The following is a 19,781-nucleotide window of genomic DNA, read 5'->3' on the forward strand; positions in this document are numbered from 1 at the left end:
GGAAATTGAATAATGTTATAAAACATATAGTTACATTTGCTTAGTTGGTAGTAACCCTGCCTTCCAAGCCAGAGGTCGTGGGTTCGATTCCCACCCGGGGCAAATATTTGTGTAATGAACATAGATGTTTGCTCTGTGTCTGGGTGTTAATTATCTTTATAAGTATTTATTTAAAATTATATATGTATGTTTATTAGCCATCTGGTTTCCATAACACAAGCGAAAGCTTAATAAGGGATAAGATCGTGCCGTGCGTGAAAATTGTCCTGAAATATGAATTTATTTATCACTACATAGTATAAAACAAAGTCGCTTTCTCTGTCCCTATGTCCCTTTGTATGCTTAAATCTTTAAAACTACGCAACGGATTTTGACGCGGTTTTTTTTAATAGATAGAGTGATTCAAGAGGAAGGTTTTATTGTTATAATTTATTATGTTTAGACAAAGCGAGCGAAGCCGCGGGCGGAAAGCTAGTTTAATTATAAATGCGAAAGTTTGTGAGGATGTGTGTGTGTGTGTTTGTTACTCTTTCACGTGAATGCTACTGAACCGATTACAATGAAATTTAGCACACATATAGAGGGTAACTTGGATTAACACATAGGATAGGTTTTATCCCGGAAATCCCACGGGAAAGGGAACAATGCGGGTTTTTATTTGAAAACGTGGGCGAAGCCGCGGGCGGAAAGCTAGTAATATATATTTTCGATATTTACATTCTAGCTGTACTCTGCGGTTACACGCATTGCTCCACTCCTATTGGTATTATTATGATATTATATCGTATAACCTTCCTCGATAAATCGACTGTCTAACAGTGAAAGAAGACGCGTAGTTCATGAGATAAGCGCGTTCAACCAAACAAACAAACTTCAGCTTTTTAATGTAAGTATAGTATAATTTCTACTTAAACGACACTATAATATATAGCGTAGTTTTAACGATCTAAGCATACATAATAACAAACAGGAAGCGGGAAGCTGCGTTGTAGTGATGTTTGTTTATGTATTAGGTTCCCTCCAATCCATACTAATATTATAAATGCGAAAGTAACTCTGTCTGTCTGTCTGTTACTCAATCACGCCTTAACTATTTGTGTAATTTGCATGAAATTTGGTATACAGATATTTTGATACCCTAGAAAGGACATAGGCTACTTTTTACCCCGGGACATAGGATATGTTTTATCCCGGAAATCCCACGGGAACGGGAACTATGCGGGTTTTTATTTGACTGCGCGGGCGAAGCGTCGGGCGGAAAACTAGTGATATAATATTTCCACATTTCATTTTCGAAAGTTTCTAGAAAAAGCTCATAATCGCACTAGATTGGTTTCAACCAATATCGTTGTACGACGTGACGAGCCTGCAAGATACCTTCTAAGACCTAACTTATAAATTTTGAGCAAATACTTTCTCGACTTTAAATAAATTACGAACACGAGGGTAGAATTCGAAATTCGTATTTTTTTTCTATTAAATAATTTGAATTGAAATATTTTGCTATATTTGGGGTTTGAGACGCAGCCAATTTAATTAAGTGTAAATAATAAAATAAACCACCAGTCAGAGGAGTAAAAATAATGAATCTGGATATTGGATAAGTATATAAAATTAAAAATAGAAAAATCTGAAATTTTTGAACACCACGTAACAAAATTGGTTAAGAAGGATGCTCTGCTAATAAAAAACAGCTAGTTAAAAAATAAATGAATATCTTATACTGTTGCTTCATACTACTTCGTGCTACAAATTAATATTTCTCAAATTTATCATAAGAAACCGGCCAAGTGCGAGTTGGTCAATGAATCCTATAAGGGTTCCGTTTTTTTTTAAGCTATTGCATAGCTTCTATCTCGGTCCTTGAGCGCGGGGACCGAATCCGATATTGCGTAACGAAAAACCTCACGCTCCCCACTCCGACGGGCGGAGGTGTGGCTTGAAGGCATAGCATGCAATAGCTTTACCGCGGCAGTCCCCGAGTGCCACACGTCTTTTTTTTATTTTCGTCCTATCCCAGGAATGAAAACAAGCATTAGTTTAAAATGTTGTTATGAAGCTTTTGTTCAAAATTATATCTACTCATTGTATTTTCAACGAGGAAATTAAATATAATACACATACAAAAGCTTTCACCTTAATGTGCACGTAATTTATAGAGCTCTTAGTGTCCTTTTGCATCCCCCCAGCGTAATTGGCATCCCTTACTATGAAAACAAGATTTATTTCATCCCTGAACCTTGATTACAAATAGAAATTTGTTTATCTATTGAAACAAGAGCTTTTAATGTTAAATAGGCTATCAGTGACTTTAACAGGAAGTCCTGAAATAGGCCCTTTATATTTAATTTCATTAATTTATGCAATTAGGATTAAATTTAGAAGTGGTCGCCCAGTTGACGGTAATTTTCGACTTTATTTCGATAATACTTAATTGTGTTAAGTTATTTTGATCAAAACTTGACATTGGCAGAATCCGTCCTCACTGGGATCGGGAGTTGCCATTTGAAAAAGAAGAAGAAGAAGAAGTTATTTTGATAATGTCATTAATAAACATTGGGTTTTTTTATTAAACTGTATAAATAAATGTATGCATGTGGCCTGAAATAAATGAATTTTATTTATTTATTTATCACTTGCAAGTTTTTGGTCAGTCTGTGTCTCCCCACTCCACACCAACAAATACCTTTTAAGGTTACGTAAAGTATCAGAAAATTCGGATTAAATAATATATGAATTGTGAGCCTATGTAATTAAAGTAATTCAATATATAATCAGTATCATTCAATATACAATATATAATAGCTAATCTGTATAATCTATACTTAATATTATAAAGCTGAAGAGTTTGTTTGTTTGAACGCGCTAATCTCAGGAACTACTAGTCCGATTTGAAAAATTCTTTCGGTGTTAGATAGCCCATTTATCGAGGAAGGCTATTGGCTATATAGCATCACGCTAAGACCAACAGGAGCGGAGCAATGCGGGTAAAACCGCGGAGCACAGCTAGTTTAGTATAATATAGTTGAATATAAATAAAATACCTTCACATTAAGCATATTCAAGTGTTATTAAAGTCTTAAACAACACTTTAATATGCTTAAAATTTAACACAATAAGTACAACGATATAAGTTCAGACTTCAGTCCTTTCTTAGTGTGAAACTTTCAAGAATACTTAGAGGAATGCCAGCTGTTTGAAAAGCTCTTTCACACCACTATAAAATATTTTACTATCCAAGTAAACTGAATAAAATATATATTACCTTAACCTGTTTCTAATTCAAATTATATTTATTTGCAAGAATGTTACAAATTACAGATGTTTTAATTACACTATTATGTGGCTAATACATTCTACCCATCGATTGGGTGTGCAAATATTAAAAAAGAAAACAAATTAGTCTAATCCAGTTACATAAGAGATACCTACAAGAATCATTTTCATATTCGTAAAATGATGAGGTTATATCGATTAAATATTTAAGTATTAAATTTTAAACTTAAATTAACAGTGCGAACTACAACAAGGGAAAAAGTCACTATAAAAATTAGTGGAAGCAAAAAGCCGTCAAAGCAACAATAGTTTTAAAATAATAGATATTCAGAAAAGATTTATTGCAAAAAACTATCCAAATTTTTATGAATATAGAAAGAACATAGATATCAACACGTTTGCTCTGATTGAAAAACTTTTCAGCAAAACGTGACATCTGCTTCGATATTAGGTCACAGATTATGTTAACAAAAAGTTTTGGAAGGATTTGGTCCTCTCTCTGTAAATAAGATAACAAAACTTTTTGTTCCACTATTATATACTACGATTAGAATAAAGTCTGCTTATTTATCAGGTTTTTAGTTACGATAGCTTTTTTTGAAATTTTATTTTGGTTCGTTGCGTGTTGCTATCCTAAAAAAAGTTTGTGTTAGTTAACACGGCAATACGTAAGGAAAACGGGGAACTGTTGATTTTGCGTAATAAAGTTTAGTATTATAGTATTTAATAAATTATTTATTTAAGAAAGTTAAATATTATCATAATAAATACGATATATAAGTGCTAAAATGCATTTTATTAATTCTATTATTCATCGATGTTTCGAACACTTCAACAGCGAGCGTGGTCACCATTTTCTTTTATTCTATTTGCTATATTTTTCTTCCTTTCAACAACCGCAATGCGTATCTAAGTTGTAACTTAACTAATAACTCTTCTGCACGCGAGATGAAAGCCTTATTGGCCAACTGTAACTTAATCTGAACTTACGCTTGTTTAAAGCATTTGTATCGAAACTTTTTCTTTACTTAAGTCGGAAGAATACAGTGCATTTCGGTATATTAAGTTACCCGGATTTTTTTTTTTTTTGTTCAAAGAAAAAAAATACATTTATTTGTATAAACCAATAATATATTACAAAAGCTATTAAATTTTCAACTTTAATACTAAATGAAACGAGTATTTCATGAAGTGAGCAAATAAACGATAGGTATGGCAACGACATACCTATACATAAATGATAAAATAAATAAATTAAAATATTGTGTGTTTGCCATACGTTTTTACAACAATTATTAAATGTTCCGACCTACATTTTTTTCCATCGAATCCCGGACATCAGAGATGATTTGTTCATCACTGCGTCATTGGCACAAATTATCTCCTCGCGCCCCAATTCCTCGCATTCGTCTGATTAACTTAACTCAAGACGGAGATGGCAAACTAATGACTTTGGGATGTCAGTTTATTAAAAAAAAACTAGCTTCCCACCCGTGGCTTCGCCCGCGTTTTTAAAGAAAAACCCGCTCATAGAAAGAGTAACAGATAAACATACACATACATCCATCCTTTCGCATAAATATAATATTAGTAGGATAGGACAGGATTATAGTCCAGGAGGAATCGGCGCATGAGTACCGAAAACTATTCCACCTCAATTTTTTTACGTGATCCTCTTCAAATTGCCCTACTGATGATATAAATGCATGTTGCCATGGGGCAACCCGGTGCCATATTGTTTAAACCGAAATTGTTTAAACAATTGCAAGGAATTGTTATTTTTCAACCGGACAAATTTTTTTTATATTTTTTATCGAAATACCAATAAAAAAGGTCCAATTACTTTTCACGATAAAGTTAATATTTTCAAAGATATGAATTTTTTAAGGTTTGAAAAATCTCAAATTTGGGTACTTTCGACCCATGAAAAATATATTTAAAAAAAAAATAATATATAAGTAATATTTTTTTTTCAATTCTCTATACAATAGTTAATAATATTGTTAATAGAGATTTAAGAAAATTTCATTGTTTATATCTGTTTTTTAATTGTTAACTTCGCGCGCTCACAAGTACGCGCCGCTTACCTTTAAGTATCGCCGTCTCTCTCTTACTCATGCGCTGCATCGGCCTCTCTGTGTCTTGAATCATTATTTATCATTTATCTTAAAAACTATCAACTTTATCAAGATTTCTAAAGAGAGCAATCTTATTAATAATTAAATTGTCTACAATTTGTTTCTTATATATTTTTTTCTGAAATCAATTTTTTTAAAGTTATTTAAGCATAAATTGAAACATGTAATTAAAATTACTTTTTTGTCAGTTTATATTACTTTTTTGTTATTGAAACAGCAAGTAAGGTAAAAGACCCAGTTATTGACACTGGCCTAGTTGTTTGACACTCGCAATTTGATTTTAATTAAAAGAATGAAATGTTCTCAAAAAACCAAAGATCTTAAAATTTTTAATTCAAAAATTATATTTATTAATTTATTAGAATTGATTTGTTTTTTTTTTAACTAAAATAAAATTTAAAGTGTCAATAACTAGGTCTTTTACCTTATTAATTACATTGAATAACTTCTTCAAACGAAAGTTATAGATGGAGAAGTATGAAATAATAAAACAAGATTTAAAAATAAGTATTTATTTATTATCAATATTATTTTTATATATTATATTCTTACAGTCTTCTGAATCACAACCACATAGAAGTATGCAACTTATATTATTTGTGAGCGCGCGAAGTTAACAATTAAAAAACAGATATAAACAATGAAATTTTCTTAAATCTCTATTAACAATATTATTAACTATTGTATAGAGAATTGAAAAAAAAATATTACTTATATATTATTTTTTTTTTAAATATATTTTTCATGGGTCGAAAGTACCCAAATTTGAGATTTTTCAAACCTTAAAAAATTCATATCTTTGAAAATATTAACTTTATCGTGAAAAGTAATTGGACCTTTTTTATTGGTATTTCGATAAAAAATATAAAAAAAATTTGTCCGGTTGAAAAATAACAATTCCTTGCAATTGTTTAAACAATTTCGGTTTAAACAATATGGCACCGGGTTGCCCCATGGCAACATGCATTTATATCATCAGTAGGGCAATTTGAAGAGGATCACGTAAAAAAATTGAGGTGGAATAGTTTTCGGTACTCATGCGCCGATTCCTCCTGGACTATTAACAAAATATGAACACGTTAATACAAAAATCTAATAAAACAAAAGTCTTGCAATTCAAGTCGAATTGTTTATATTCAAACAAAATTTTCATACTTTATCCCCTACATTGTTGGCGACGGCGCGTTTTGTGGGCATCATAATATATTTTCCACGGTCCGCCCTCGCATATAATATACTTTATGCTTTAAATTTCCTCGATTTACATTTTTCCCGTTATCTTGTATACACGCGTTTACGTTAATCTAAACATTATTAACAGTAAACAAAATACTGCTATGTGGCTGTTGTTTATTTGTTTAATTTAGCCCCTTTTTTGTTGAGATAGAGAATTATGAAAATTCATGATTAACTGTCGTACTAGATTTCCGCCCGTGGCTTCGCCCGCGTTTTCAAAGGAAAACCCGTTCCCGTTGGATTTCCGGGATAAAACCTATTCTCTGTGTTAATCCAAGTTACCCTCTATATGTGTGCTAAATTTCATTGTAATCGGTTCAGTAGAATTTGCGTGAAAGAGTAACAAACACAAACACATACACACACATCCTCACAAACTTTCGCATTTATATTATTAGTAGGATTAAAAATAAAATTTGTAGCATAAACTGGCGATATATTATTGTGCGTTGAGAAACTAAATTTCCCTTAAAATTTATAACGAAAAAAGGGATCTTATTATATTTATATCTCTCAATATTTTGTGACACAAACTTCGTAATCATACGACTCAGTATTCAGACCCTGCACACACGGTTCAATGTAAAACCATGTGCATTCATCCTTACAGCAAACACTAATACTGAAAGATTAGCATCTGGCTAGATTACATAGAAACTGTAGACTGTAGACTGTAGAGACATTAGAATTTAGATATGCTTTGTGCTCTAGATATTTCTATTTCAGTCGCCATCTTAATGTGCGAACTATAAATACTATTACATCAAAATTATGCAGGAAAGTGAAAGAAATAAAAATTTATTTAAGTGGGTTAGTTATCTTACGATACACCTCATGAAATAAAAACAAAACATAGCCTATTACACTCGAAAGTCGAAACCAGAACAGTAACAGCGGAACATAAATCAGTAAATTTTAACTTTTACCTAAATAAATCGGTAAATTTTACTGCAAATAACATCTATATATAACTCAAAGGTGACTGACTGACATAATGATCTATCAACGCACAGCCCAAGCCACTGGACGGATCGGGCTCAAATTTGGCAAGCAGGTAGATGTTAGGACGTAGGCATCCGCTAAGAAAGGATTTTGATCAATTCTACCACCAAGGGGATAAAATAGGGGACAAAAATTTGTACTATGACAATTTATCTTTTCCACGCAGGCGAAGCTGCGGGTAAAAGCTCGTTAGTATCTACTTATAGATATAGGTATTCACTCACACGAACTAAATATATTCACATTTGGATAAATTATAGGCATAAACAAATTAACAGGTGTGCGAAACATTTCGGTATTAATCCGTATTTACAGAACTAATACATTACGCCGAAGTTAGCAACATTACTGAAGTTATGAGCAAATTGAATTTATGCGACCAACTTCATTACAATACAAGTGCTCTAACTAATACAGTTTGCTTCTCCTTATAGATTGAATATTTGAGATATTGATTTTGCTGCACTTGCTCTTACCTTACCTAGGTATTAACCTACCTAGTTCAATATACTTCTTAGCAAAGATAAAATAGAAGAAAGTGAAAACTATATAATTTGGTATTAGTGGAAAATGTTACTAAGAAAACATACAAAACTATTAATTCCTAGTGTTGATATATGTAACTGTAGTTCCAATGAAGGTAAATTATTAATGATTATTTTTTCGTCATAGATAAAAAAATAATACATTTTTATTTATTATAGGTACCGACAAACCTAAATATAAATTAAGTTTTACAATTAGCATTATTTTTATTCGAACCACACAGAATTATTATTTTGTATAAACAATATTATTGTAAAAACATCCAATGCAACCATATTACACAAAATCATAAAACATTTTCACCTATAGTAAGCTTAATTTAAACATTAACATGATTAGATCTAAGGCAATCCACATGCCTATTTAGTAGTTACCCTCTACAATAAATTCAATTAAATTCAATACGTCCAAATTAAAAAGTCACTTTTGCCGCGAGAACACTTTCAAAACATGTTCCATGTCACCTTCACATAACCGTATTATAGAAGAAGAATAAGATAGAAGCGGACATGATGACGTCAAGCTATAATTACGGTATTAAGCCGAAAATACCCTTCATAGGGCTTCATGAAGCCACTCGATTACTCCCAGTAGAAGGCCGATACATGATCGCTAGATATAAGATAATCCATAATTGAGATATTATCCTACTAATTAAACATGTTAAAGTTTGTGAGGATGTATGCATGTTTGTTACGCTTTCACGAAAATCCTATGTCGGATTTGGATGAAACTTTGCTTTAACATAGGTTCATCAGAATCACATGTGCGAAGTCCCGTGTCCCCTAGTGGGGTATGGGGCAGATGCATTATTCATACATCTGTTGCACATCGATTTTCGAAAGTAATGAAAAAAGAGTGTACCGCCTATAAACTATTTTTCTTAATTTCTATGTCAAATCGCCTGAAAATAGCTTTCCAGCCAATCACAACACAAAAACCCAATTATAACCTACAAATTACGAGATCGTTATCCAAAATGTAATCTCCACCATAATTCAAGTGGACAAGCTAGACAAGCGCTAATGATAAATCACCTTTACCTTTGGTGCTGTAAACTTCCAAGAATATGACTCAGCCATTTTTCCTACCTCTTATGGTGTCTGCTCACTTTTGCATGTTATTAGTCAATGTCATAGCTTCGATTAATATCGTATCAACCGACTTCAAAAAAGGAGGGTCTAAGTCGATTGTGTTTTTGGGTTTAATTCCTCCGAACATTCGAAAGGAAGAAAATTTTTTTATTTAAATTTTGTCTCGTTTTGACCATTTGAAGACGGACTATACATGTATAATAGTTATTTTTTAGAATCTTGTTAGTAATAAATAATTATTTTAGCGTAAGGTCTATTTTACAACATTTCAAGACCCATATTTTACTAATCTATATATATATATTATAAAGCTGAAGAGTTTGTTTGTTTGTTTGATCGCGCTTATCTCGGGAACTACTGGTCCGATTTCAAAAATTCTTTCGGTGTTAGATAGCCCATTCATCGAGGAAGGTTATAGGCTATATATCATCTCGCTAAGACCAACAGAAGCGGAGCCACCCTTGTGAAACCGCGCGGCACAGCTAGTACCTACTGTATATTGTATAATGATAGAATTATGTACAATAGATAAGTCATTATATTCTGTGCCACAAGTATTAATACACGAAGTTTTGAAGACACAAATTTGCTTGAAAAACAATCCTCATTATGGTTTGTCTTTGAATTATCAATCATTTTCTTTTTCTAATGGGTAATTCAATATCTCTTTCACAAATTGTTTGCAATAAACAAATAAATGTTGTATTTTTGTTGTGATTAATTGTATACAGTATATAGGAGTATAAGACAATGCAATAAAATAAATAAAACTGTAGTAGTAGTACATATACATGTAGGTATAATATTATTATGTAAGGTATTCAATTTTCTTTTTCAAAAACTTTTCATGCATAAAGAAGTTTGACATTATAATAATATGGTAACGTTCAAGTAATATAATAATAAATCTTCGGTGTGATTTGCTACGTAGGTAGGTATGCTTTGTAAAAATTTCTGCTCGTCACATAAATGAAAATATTTTTATACATTCATAGGTCGTTAGGCGGCTATTATTTTGTAACTCAATTGTTACAAACATGATTATTTACCACCCCAAAACTACACACCAAACAATAAAAATAATTGCTACAATCATAGAATGAAAATCACCGTAATAAATCATCAATTTCAGGAGTTGTTTATAACCACGTAATAATACATACAATATCACGTAACTATTATAAATTTAGTCATTGAAATATATAAACGAGAATTCGTTGTTCGTAGCTGAGTAACCACAACAATAGGAAATTATCAAATTCTAAATTTAAATTGAAATATAAATTCAAATTAAACGTTTCATCTATCTATCGTAAATTCAAAGTATTTATTTGTAAGAAAAATGTGTGTATCATTGAATAAATGGAGTTTATCCATAACCCAATTTACCAATAAATTAAAACCATGATTTCTATAAATTAAGAACACCACTGAAACCTCATCAATATACCTATTAATAATATTAGGTACCTACCTATAAGACTCAATATTTCTTTTACAAAAAAAATAATAATTTAAGACATCGATCCACTCTACTGCAATTTGCAGCTCATTGCAGTCTTACAAGTCTTGAATCTTTTTAATAAAATTCCCGATTATAAATCTTCTATTGATGATTGAATTATCCTTTGGAATTAATTATTGAATAAGGAATTATCCATAACGAATGAATCCCTCAAGACCACCTTTTCACCGTTGAAATTAATATCTTTGTACCGAGATAAAACTAGTAATATATTACATATAACGGTTTAATTAGAAAAGTAAATTATTTTAGAAATAAGACGTCGAAATATTAGCAGTCATAAAACCTTGAATAAGAAATACACCACGATTCATAGAAGTAATATTATTTGTAATTTAAGTAAGACGGTAATCGATATCCGTCATAAAATACCACTAGGGATATTCATTAATCAGTATGCAAGTCATAATAGCAAAACAGGAAACTACAATAAATAAATGCCATTACTCACTCAGTTTCGTTGTTCTCGAAGATAATGTGTCCCTCTGCAGGCTCGTACTGCGCGCCGCTCTTCGCCGTCCCATCCTCTGTGTTGTATGGGATCTTCACTTTCCCCCTTGCCCCCGCCGTCCTCATCACTTTCAACTCGTACGTCCCAACCGACTCCGTCAACTCATAGTCTCTTTGCGGGAACGAAAACACACCGGAATGATCATCGTCCAATATCACCACTGTCGCCATTGATGGCGAGGCCAAACAAGCGCCCTTCGGAGTGCTTAACCGCACAAAAAAATGCTCGTCTTCCTCGAAGACTTCGTCATCTATCACTTGGACAGTGAACTTCTTCTCTGTTTCACCACGCCCGAATGTAAGCGAGCCTTGTGCTGCCACGTAATCGGAACCAGCTTCTGCTGTACCGTCCTCCGTGGTATACTGAACAGTGACTTCTCCACTCAAGTCTCCGCCGCGTACGACTCTCACTTCGAAAGATCCACAGTTTTCCATTACAGTATAGTGGTCTGGGTCAAACCGCACATGTGGACCTCTAGGTTCGGCTGTCACAGAGGTAGATTCTCGCCTTTGTAGCTCAGCTTTTACTTCGCTTAAATCACTTTGCGCCCTCTCTGATATTTTACGTGAGAAGTCACCACCACCAGTCATTTTTCGTGTAGCTGCAACTCTATAAAATGCACGAGATTTTGGGCCTCTTGACATCAAAGTTTCTAATGCCATTCGTTCAACAGTTTCTAAATCTTCTTCAGGATGCTGTTTTCTTAAGTCACGTAATACTGATATATATTCTTTGCGTGACTTTTCTAATTCTCGACCTTCTTCATCATCTCCAAATTCACAAGGCTTTAGGGCCATCTCTACAGAGCCATCGCCTTCACCTTCCACAATAACTCCTCGCTCATTGACACGGTATCCTTTTTTCAGATACTTATAAACCAAAAGTCTGCGGTCTGCTATATAGGCTGTTAATACGGTAGCCGGGAAAAATAAAAACGTGACAGCACCTTCCCATACTTCCACTTCACTCGGCGATATCACAGCCAAAATAAGATACAGCCAAACGTAGGCAAATATAGACCAGGTTGCTGTGACCAGAAACACGCGCAGATGTTTAATTTTACGCACTTCCCCATCAGGAATGACAGATACGCAAATTGCAATGATAACGAACAAATTATATGCAGCGGAACCCACAATAGTGCCGGGCCCTAAATCGCCAGCCTCGAAATTCTTTCCGGCTATTTCAATGACCGATAATAAAATCTCTGGGGCACTCGATCCAAGTGCCATTAGCGTCAAGTTGGCAACAGTTTCATTCCATACTCGTACTACGACAATTTGATCGCTCCCATTTCGTCGCACGCGCACTTCTTTCTCCCTGGACGTGATGACTTCGATAGCGGCCATGAATCTGTCCGAGACGATGGATACGCCGATGAAAAGATACATGAGGCATAAGAAGTAGAGGGTGCCGCGGATCGCGATGTCGAGGGTCGGGACATCTTCGAGGGGCCGCCAAGCGGGAAGGACGAGCCCGTCGCTGCACTGGAGGACGTGATGGGGTGTGGTGTTGCGCGGGGCAAGACGCGCGGAGGGCACCTCGGCGCGCGCCACCACGCAGCAAGCCGCGAGCGCGGCGAGCGCGGCCCGCATGCCCTTTACCTTGCGCAATCCATGACACGACCGGCGCTGCCAAAGGCCGGCGCCCGACTGAGCGACGCGCGAAATCGCTCCCTCTCGGTTAAGGCTTCAAACGCCACTGCGAGCTCGTCTACACGTATCGCTGATGAAGTTTTATTACCGTCGTGGGCCGTAAAGATGGGCGGTTGAGGAAAAAACTTATTAGTGTCGTACGCATCTCGCGGTCTTATTAAAAGTTAGTTTCGAGTTGGAAATGACAAGGCCGCGTTATTGTAGCGCTATAATATGGGTTGCGGGGAGAATTTCGAGTGTAATTTAAGCAGTATTACTGTAATTCCAAGGTTTATAAAATATATCCACGCAAACCGCCGTCACGCTAACTAAATGTAAGTTGTTGATAGTTCCTGAGTTAACACGAATGCATTACTTATACCTATATACATATATGAACTACTACATATTTACATGCATAATATCTTACACTTAGATTTTTAACATCTATACATATAATAAAATCGTAGGAAAGTCAAAACTGTACATTGAATATTTTTTTAAAAGAATACTTGGGCCGTAATCTATAATCGATATAGAAGCCAAAAACATAGTTTTTAGAATTTTTGTCTGTTTGTCTGTTTGTCTGTTTGTCTGTTTGTCTGTTTGTCTGTTTGTCTGTATGTTTGTCCAGGCAAATCTCGAAAAGTACTGCATAGATTGACTTCAAATTTTGCATGAATATTACTAACAGGTCGGGTGAGGCTTTTTTAAACATATTATCATGCTATCACCTCCGGGGGAGGAGCTGTGAACCTTTATTTTTCTTACGTATTCCGTGTACTACGACAGCGTACAATCTAAAGACTCATGTTTAAATGTTGTTTTTGAGTAAGCCACGCTATTATCTAGCTTTACACTATAAAAACTACGTCATTTATGTAATTTTGGCAGAGAAACAGTTAAATTAATCTTAGCAGTATAAAGACAAATTTGAAACAGCGCCATCTATGAAGTGTTAGAAAAATCAAACACACGTTAACTATTGGAAATTAATAATCAAATGACGCATATATAAATGTTGTTTGACAATATCTAGATTGACACTATAAAAATTATGCCATTTAAGTAACTTGGGAAGAGAAACATAGTTTAAAGAATGTAAGTTGTATAATGTTAATTTTGTAACAGCGCCATCTATGAGATTTCGTGAAAATCAAATCAATTTAGATGTTAACACTACTGAATACACAGTTGGAAATTAATAATTTAAATATAATTATGTTATTTATTTAACTCTTTAGCCCATATCTTCCCTTCCCTATAAGGTATATTTCGTGTAAATAATAAATATACTACATTTTTTTAAAGTGGGGGTAGATGTTTATTATTTTAAGTAAAACTAGACACCATTATCTACAGTTAATCTAATATTGATTGCGTTCATTAGTTACAATTTTAAAAATCTTCGTATTTTATAAATTTACTAGCTTACCGCCCGCAGGTTCGTCCGCTTTATCTAAAACCTAATAAATTATATACTAAAACCTTCCTCTTGAATTGTATTGTACATTTGCACCCAAAATGTTTCCAACTTCAATTTCACCCACATACATTCAGATTCAACACATCACAAATACAAGCACATTAAGACACACACACACACACACACACACACACACACACACACACACACACACACACACACACACACATTAAGGCACATCTATAAGATTTGGTAGGAATTTAAAATAGGTTATTCTTCCTTGTATTATATAGTATTATTTATTTATTTTTCTTTCTTTTACAGTAAAATTGTCGACTGGTAAAATTTGTATACTTTTATCCATTATTTAGGTGCGTAAACTTTAATTAACCTACTTTGTATGATTTCCGCGAGGGGGGCTGGTGACCTGTACCTCAGACTTCTATTTAGTCTATTTCAGGCACCAGTTTCTCACAACGTTATCCTCTCTTTGTGTAGTATAATTGAGTTTTGTAACCTTTTAATGTTGTGAGAACCAAATAAAGATGATTTTATTTTTTTTTTATTTTTTTCTTGAATCAGTCTATCTATTAAAAAAACCGCATCAAAATCCGTTGCGAAGTTTTAAAGATTTAAGCATACAAAGGGACATAGGGACAGAGAAAGCGACTTTTTTTATACTATGTAGTGATATTTATAAAGCAATTGAATGCCATAAAACCAAAAATATCAAATGCAATCTTCGTGTTTTGTGAATTTTCACCATCATGCGTTCCCACAAAAAGTAAGTTGTTACTTATAGGTATTTATTTTTTATAATGATAGCAATTCATGTTTTTTGTTGGTAGATATTAAATTACACTTTTAGAATGAAATAATAAAATGATGAATTCTTTTATTATTTTGAGGTGCATTGGGAACATTAGTTTTTGATAAAATTTTATTTGTAAGTAGCTTTTTTTATAGATTTACAGTTAACTTTCGATTTTTTTATTTACAGATTCAATGCTCATAAAATTATATCGCCTTTGGAAGACGATTTCTGCTGATATTTTACAACACCACTTGAAAATTGATGATTTGATGGTAAAGATAGTAGCAGCGAGGATTAAGTGGAAATTAGTAATCATCCGCTTCGTCAATTTTTGACTGAAGTTAATGTCCAACGTCCAATGGTTCAATCATTGGAAGTATCTCGGGAAATTTTGGAGGATATTTTTCAGGAAGGAGAGGAGGGGCAGCCAACCACATATCAAACGACTACGTTTTAGTACCGAAAAAAATGTTATTCCAAATGAAACGTAAATTTTGCACTCACAACTGTACAAGTAATGTTTTTATTTTGACTTTGCGGTTATCTGATTATAATATTTATCGTTATGGCTATCGAGGTACCGACCGTACTGGGATCAGAGTACATGATACAGTTCATCATCCAGGATTGCTAAGAGCATTTTAACACTGAAAAAGATGTTTTCTTTGAATCGTAGTTGCTTCATTTATTTATTTTTAATCATTTTACATAATATGTTTTATATTTTATAAATATAATATCATTTTCATTATTTAAGTAGATAAAATAAATTATGTAACGGTTTTATAAGAAAACACAGTATATTTATTAGGCGATGGTGATTTCTTCCAGGCAAAAGATATTCATCAGCTCAATAAAATTGAATAGTATGTTGTTAGTTATTCTTTAGATTCACAATTATTGTAATGAGCATTTCCGCAAGCAAGTTGTATCGTAGTTAGATATATCATAGTTTTGACATATTAAAGTTCCAACAAAACCCTCAAATTTTTGAGCAGGGTTGAGCAAGATAATTTGAAAAATGTGCCGTGTTAAGTATTATAGAAAAGGTTAGTTCGTTGGTAATTATTATTTCTTCTTCATTTACATGTTGTTAGTAAAAATAAACTTTGACTAACAGTCAAAGTATATTTTAACTAATACTACTTAATATCTATTATACCTACTTATGTTCAGTATTTATCTGTATTATTCATCATCATCAGCCCATATACGTTCCCACTGCTGGGACACGGGCCTCCTATGAGGGTACAGGCCATAATCCACCACGCTGGCCAAGTGCGTGTTGGCGGATGACACATGTCATCGAACTCGGTTTCCTCACGATGTTTTCCTTCACCGTTCGAGCAGTGGTGATGTTACAACATGCGCAGATAAATTGAAAAATCAATTTATTTCCTGCGCGCTCGCCTGGTCTCGAACCCCGGACTTATCCATTCGAAGTCCGAGGTCTCACCACTGAGCCACCACTGCTTATCTGTATTATTATTGCTTGGTAATTAATATATTTTCATGTCGTATACCTAATTATAAACATAAGTTTGATGTGTAAGTAGCTGGATTTATTTTTACACACTCACAGACTTATATTTTATGTTAAAAGAGTGTTAATAGTGTAAATCATGATATTTTTTCACAATTAATAATAATCCTTTTTTCTAATGGTGTTGGCATTAAATTAAACCGCGCTGTCGTTTCGTTCACAAAAAGTGATGTTATGAGGATCATATTCGGTCCTCATATCATAAAAAATCTGTGCGAAAACAATAAACACGTGTGAGGCCCTCACGGCAGATCGGGACGGTCTGACGCGAAGTGGGGACAGCGTTGTCACTGTATCGCTCTTGCCACGCTGTTCAACAGACTTATTCGATAGTTCAGTTTTGTGTTAAGACCGCTGTGACAACCAACCCGTGAGACAACCAAACCCGGTCTCCCCTACTATCCCGTGAGACCGAAACCTTCACTGAGAGGGTATGACGTCTCACAGCTGATCGCAAACGGCATATTGTACTATCCCGTGAGACCGAAACCCTCACTGAGAGGGAATTACTTCTCACTACTGATCACGACAGTCATATTTTATCTCGAGAATCTGAAACTTTACTCAATATGAAGACCGTTTGACAAAATATGATAGGGTGCATCATAATATTATTCGATCACTTGAAGATGAACATGAGTATTTAAAGCAATGACTAGAGTAGGGACGCGAATATTACAATTATATGAGACAAGACGATTAATAAGTTTGTTTAATGAAAGATTAAGAATTGAAACTATTCGGTCTCTGGAAACGGACGAATAGCGAGAGGCCCGTCTTACTGCAGACAGATTTCGTCATAGTCTTATTGACTTGAGGTAAACAATCTACGAATTCGGTGGTGTGGTCTGACAAATATAAAAGTGGGTTTGCTTATAACCTCACAATTGATTACAGATCATCTTCTGTAAAGGCGTAGTATGTTCTTTTTGTAATGCTTTAAAGTGTAGTAAGGAGTCGGCTTTCATTTGAAGATACACCGGAACCTTTGAAATCACTACTTTTAGAGGAACACACTGTGCAATGTAAACTGTTATTAGACAATATTCGCTCTTTTTTTTTTTTTATAGTGGAGAATGCATTTAGGCATACCCAGGGCACTCGGGGAAGAGCCCTGGGTTATGTCGGACTCACCCTGCTGAGTGCAGGGTCCTACCGACTAAACTCCACTGTGTTCCGCCGTGCCGCTTTATTGACGGGGCCGCGGGTATTCGGTAGAACCGCGTCCGCAGACCCGTCAGCAGACAATATTCGCTCTTATAGTAGCGCGTTTCAAATGATCCTTTGGTGCTCAATAATTATCAGAAGGTCCGTTCATGCTTACTTTTAAGATACAAGGTCAAGTTTACCATTTGATAGGATCCCTTTTGCCTGTAGGCCAACCTAAGTTTGTTTAAATAGGTATATTTTGTATTCGACTACAACGAATAGTGGAATACAAGAAATCAATATTTCTTAAATTTAAAACTGAACTCATTTCACAATTTTAGAACAGGTTAATTCGTATGTATGCAGTTTTAAATCGACATTAGAAGCTTTTCCTCAAGATGGTGATATCGGCACTCAGGAACTCCCTGAACGCCCAGGCCACAGTATTACAAATTTTTCCTAAAATAGAGCAACGAATGTATTTTCGCATAGCAACGGAGGGGAACTCGCGGGGGGTCAAGTGACGCGTCACGCGGGCCACTTACCACAAACATGCTTAGTTTGTGGTACCGAGCGCGAAAGAAAGTCATCGTGTTTTTAGTAAAGTTACTATGTTAACTAACGTAATTTAATACTTAAGTAGATATTCTATAATGGTGTGCTCAAACTGTTAATCTACATTTAATTTAGATTATTATATTTTGATACTAAGTAATGTAGAATTTAAATCACATTCATTCATGTTTTCTTCAGATTTTAAGATTTTCTTATCAGAGTGTTCAATTTTAATGTAAGTAGTTAAATTTTATAAGAGACAATAATTAAGAACATTCAAAAATAAAGTGTCACGTATTTTTTTTAAACGACGAATGACGAAAAACGACCTAATCGCGGACGAAGTCGCGGGCAACAGCTAGTACTTAATAAATATCAAGTTACAGGCAAATTTAATTGAAATTATTTGACTCTACTTTGCAAGGTTTTTGATATTATAAATATATAAGGATAACTATACAGAGAAAGAGTTACAAAACTAAAAAATTATAAATCAATGAACAATGTCAATTTAAATATGAAATTGTTGAGTTTAAATACTAATAATAGTTAATACATAAAGAATGAAATAAAATGTTGATAGTTCCAAAATAAACCAGCAAACACTATAAACCAAAAATTAAAACTGATATAAAGTTGTTTCCTATGTAGTTTCCATATGAGTATTCAACTCATTCCACTAAAGTTTTAAGATCTCAAGAGACAGTGTTCGTATTTTACAAATTTCTCTGCACAAAATAAAGCGATCTATAAAGGGAAACAAGACAACTAATTATGCCGTTGTATACCTACTTATCGCTTGTAATATTTTACGTTTCTGAACGCAATATCTAAGTATCCTTGAAATAATTTAATTATTTATCGTATAAATATCTATGAATCGTTTATTACTTTAATAAAACGTCCTTACTGTGAATGAATTCAAAAGAAAGTTAATCCCACGGAATTGCATTCGGGTAGTTCTGTGCATTAGCAAGGTACAAATCAATTTAATATCTACATAGGTATATCCATCCATCAATCCTTGTAACCTTTATACAGGGTGTACCAAAAAGTAGTGATGAACGGAAGCTGAGAGGTAGAGGACCTAGAGGGCTATCCGAATCACCCCCATGTATGTAATGCGATTTTTCGTATTTTCGGAGTTATGACGATTTTTTCAATTTTTCACCTATCGCCGAGTACGATGATATTTTCACTCATGCTGACGTCAATGATTGCGGAAGATGCTTGATTTTTTTTGTGTGCTAAGCTGAAAGATAGGCCAATTCAGTATGGTAACATTTACTATCGTTAGATCTTTGAATGGAATAAAAAAAAGAATGAAATGGC

General features: G+C 33.9%; 2 protein-coding genes across 2 annotated transcripts in view; both read right to left on the reverse strand.

Annotated features, from left to right (window-relative positions):
- The window catches only part of Calx (sodium/calcium exchanger 3), an 87,573-nt gene extending 74,601 nt beyond the window's left edge, over positions 1–12,972 (reverse strand). The window contains exon 1 of the mRNA XM_089706707.1: positions 11,269–12,972. Coding sequence (XP_089562833.1) covers positions 11,269–12,923 — 1,655 coding nt within the window. The 5' untranslated portion in view covers positions 12,924–12,972. The remainder of the gene's footprint in view (positions 1–11,268) is intronic.
- The window catches only part of Hrd3 (HMG-coA reductase degradation 3), a 215,875-nt gene continuing 197,984 nt past the window's right edge, over positions 1,891–19,781 (reverse strand). The window contains exon 15 of the transcript XR_016317038.1: positions 1,891–2,011. The gene's annotated coding sequence lies outside the window, so the exon portion shown is untranslated. The remainder of the gene's footprint in view (positions 2,012–19,781) is intronic.

This window comes from Colias philodice, chromosome 18 (genome assembly GCF_061535455.1).
Source record: "Colias philodice isolate Cphi_HAF_F1 chromosome 18, ilColPhil1 Martin Lab GWU primary, whole genome shotgun sequence".
NCBI lineage: Eukaryota > Metazoa > Arthropoda > Insecta > Lepidoptera > Pieridae > Colias > Colias philodice.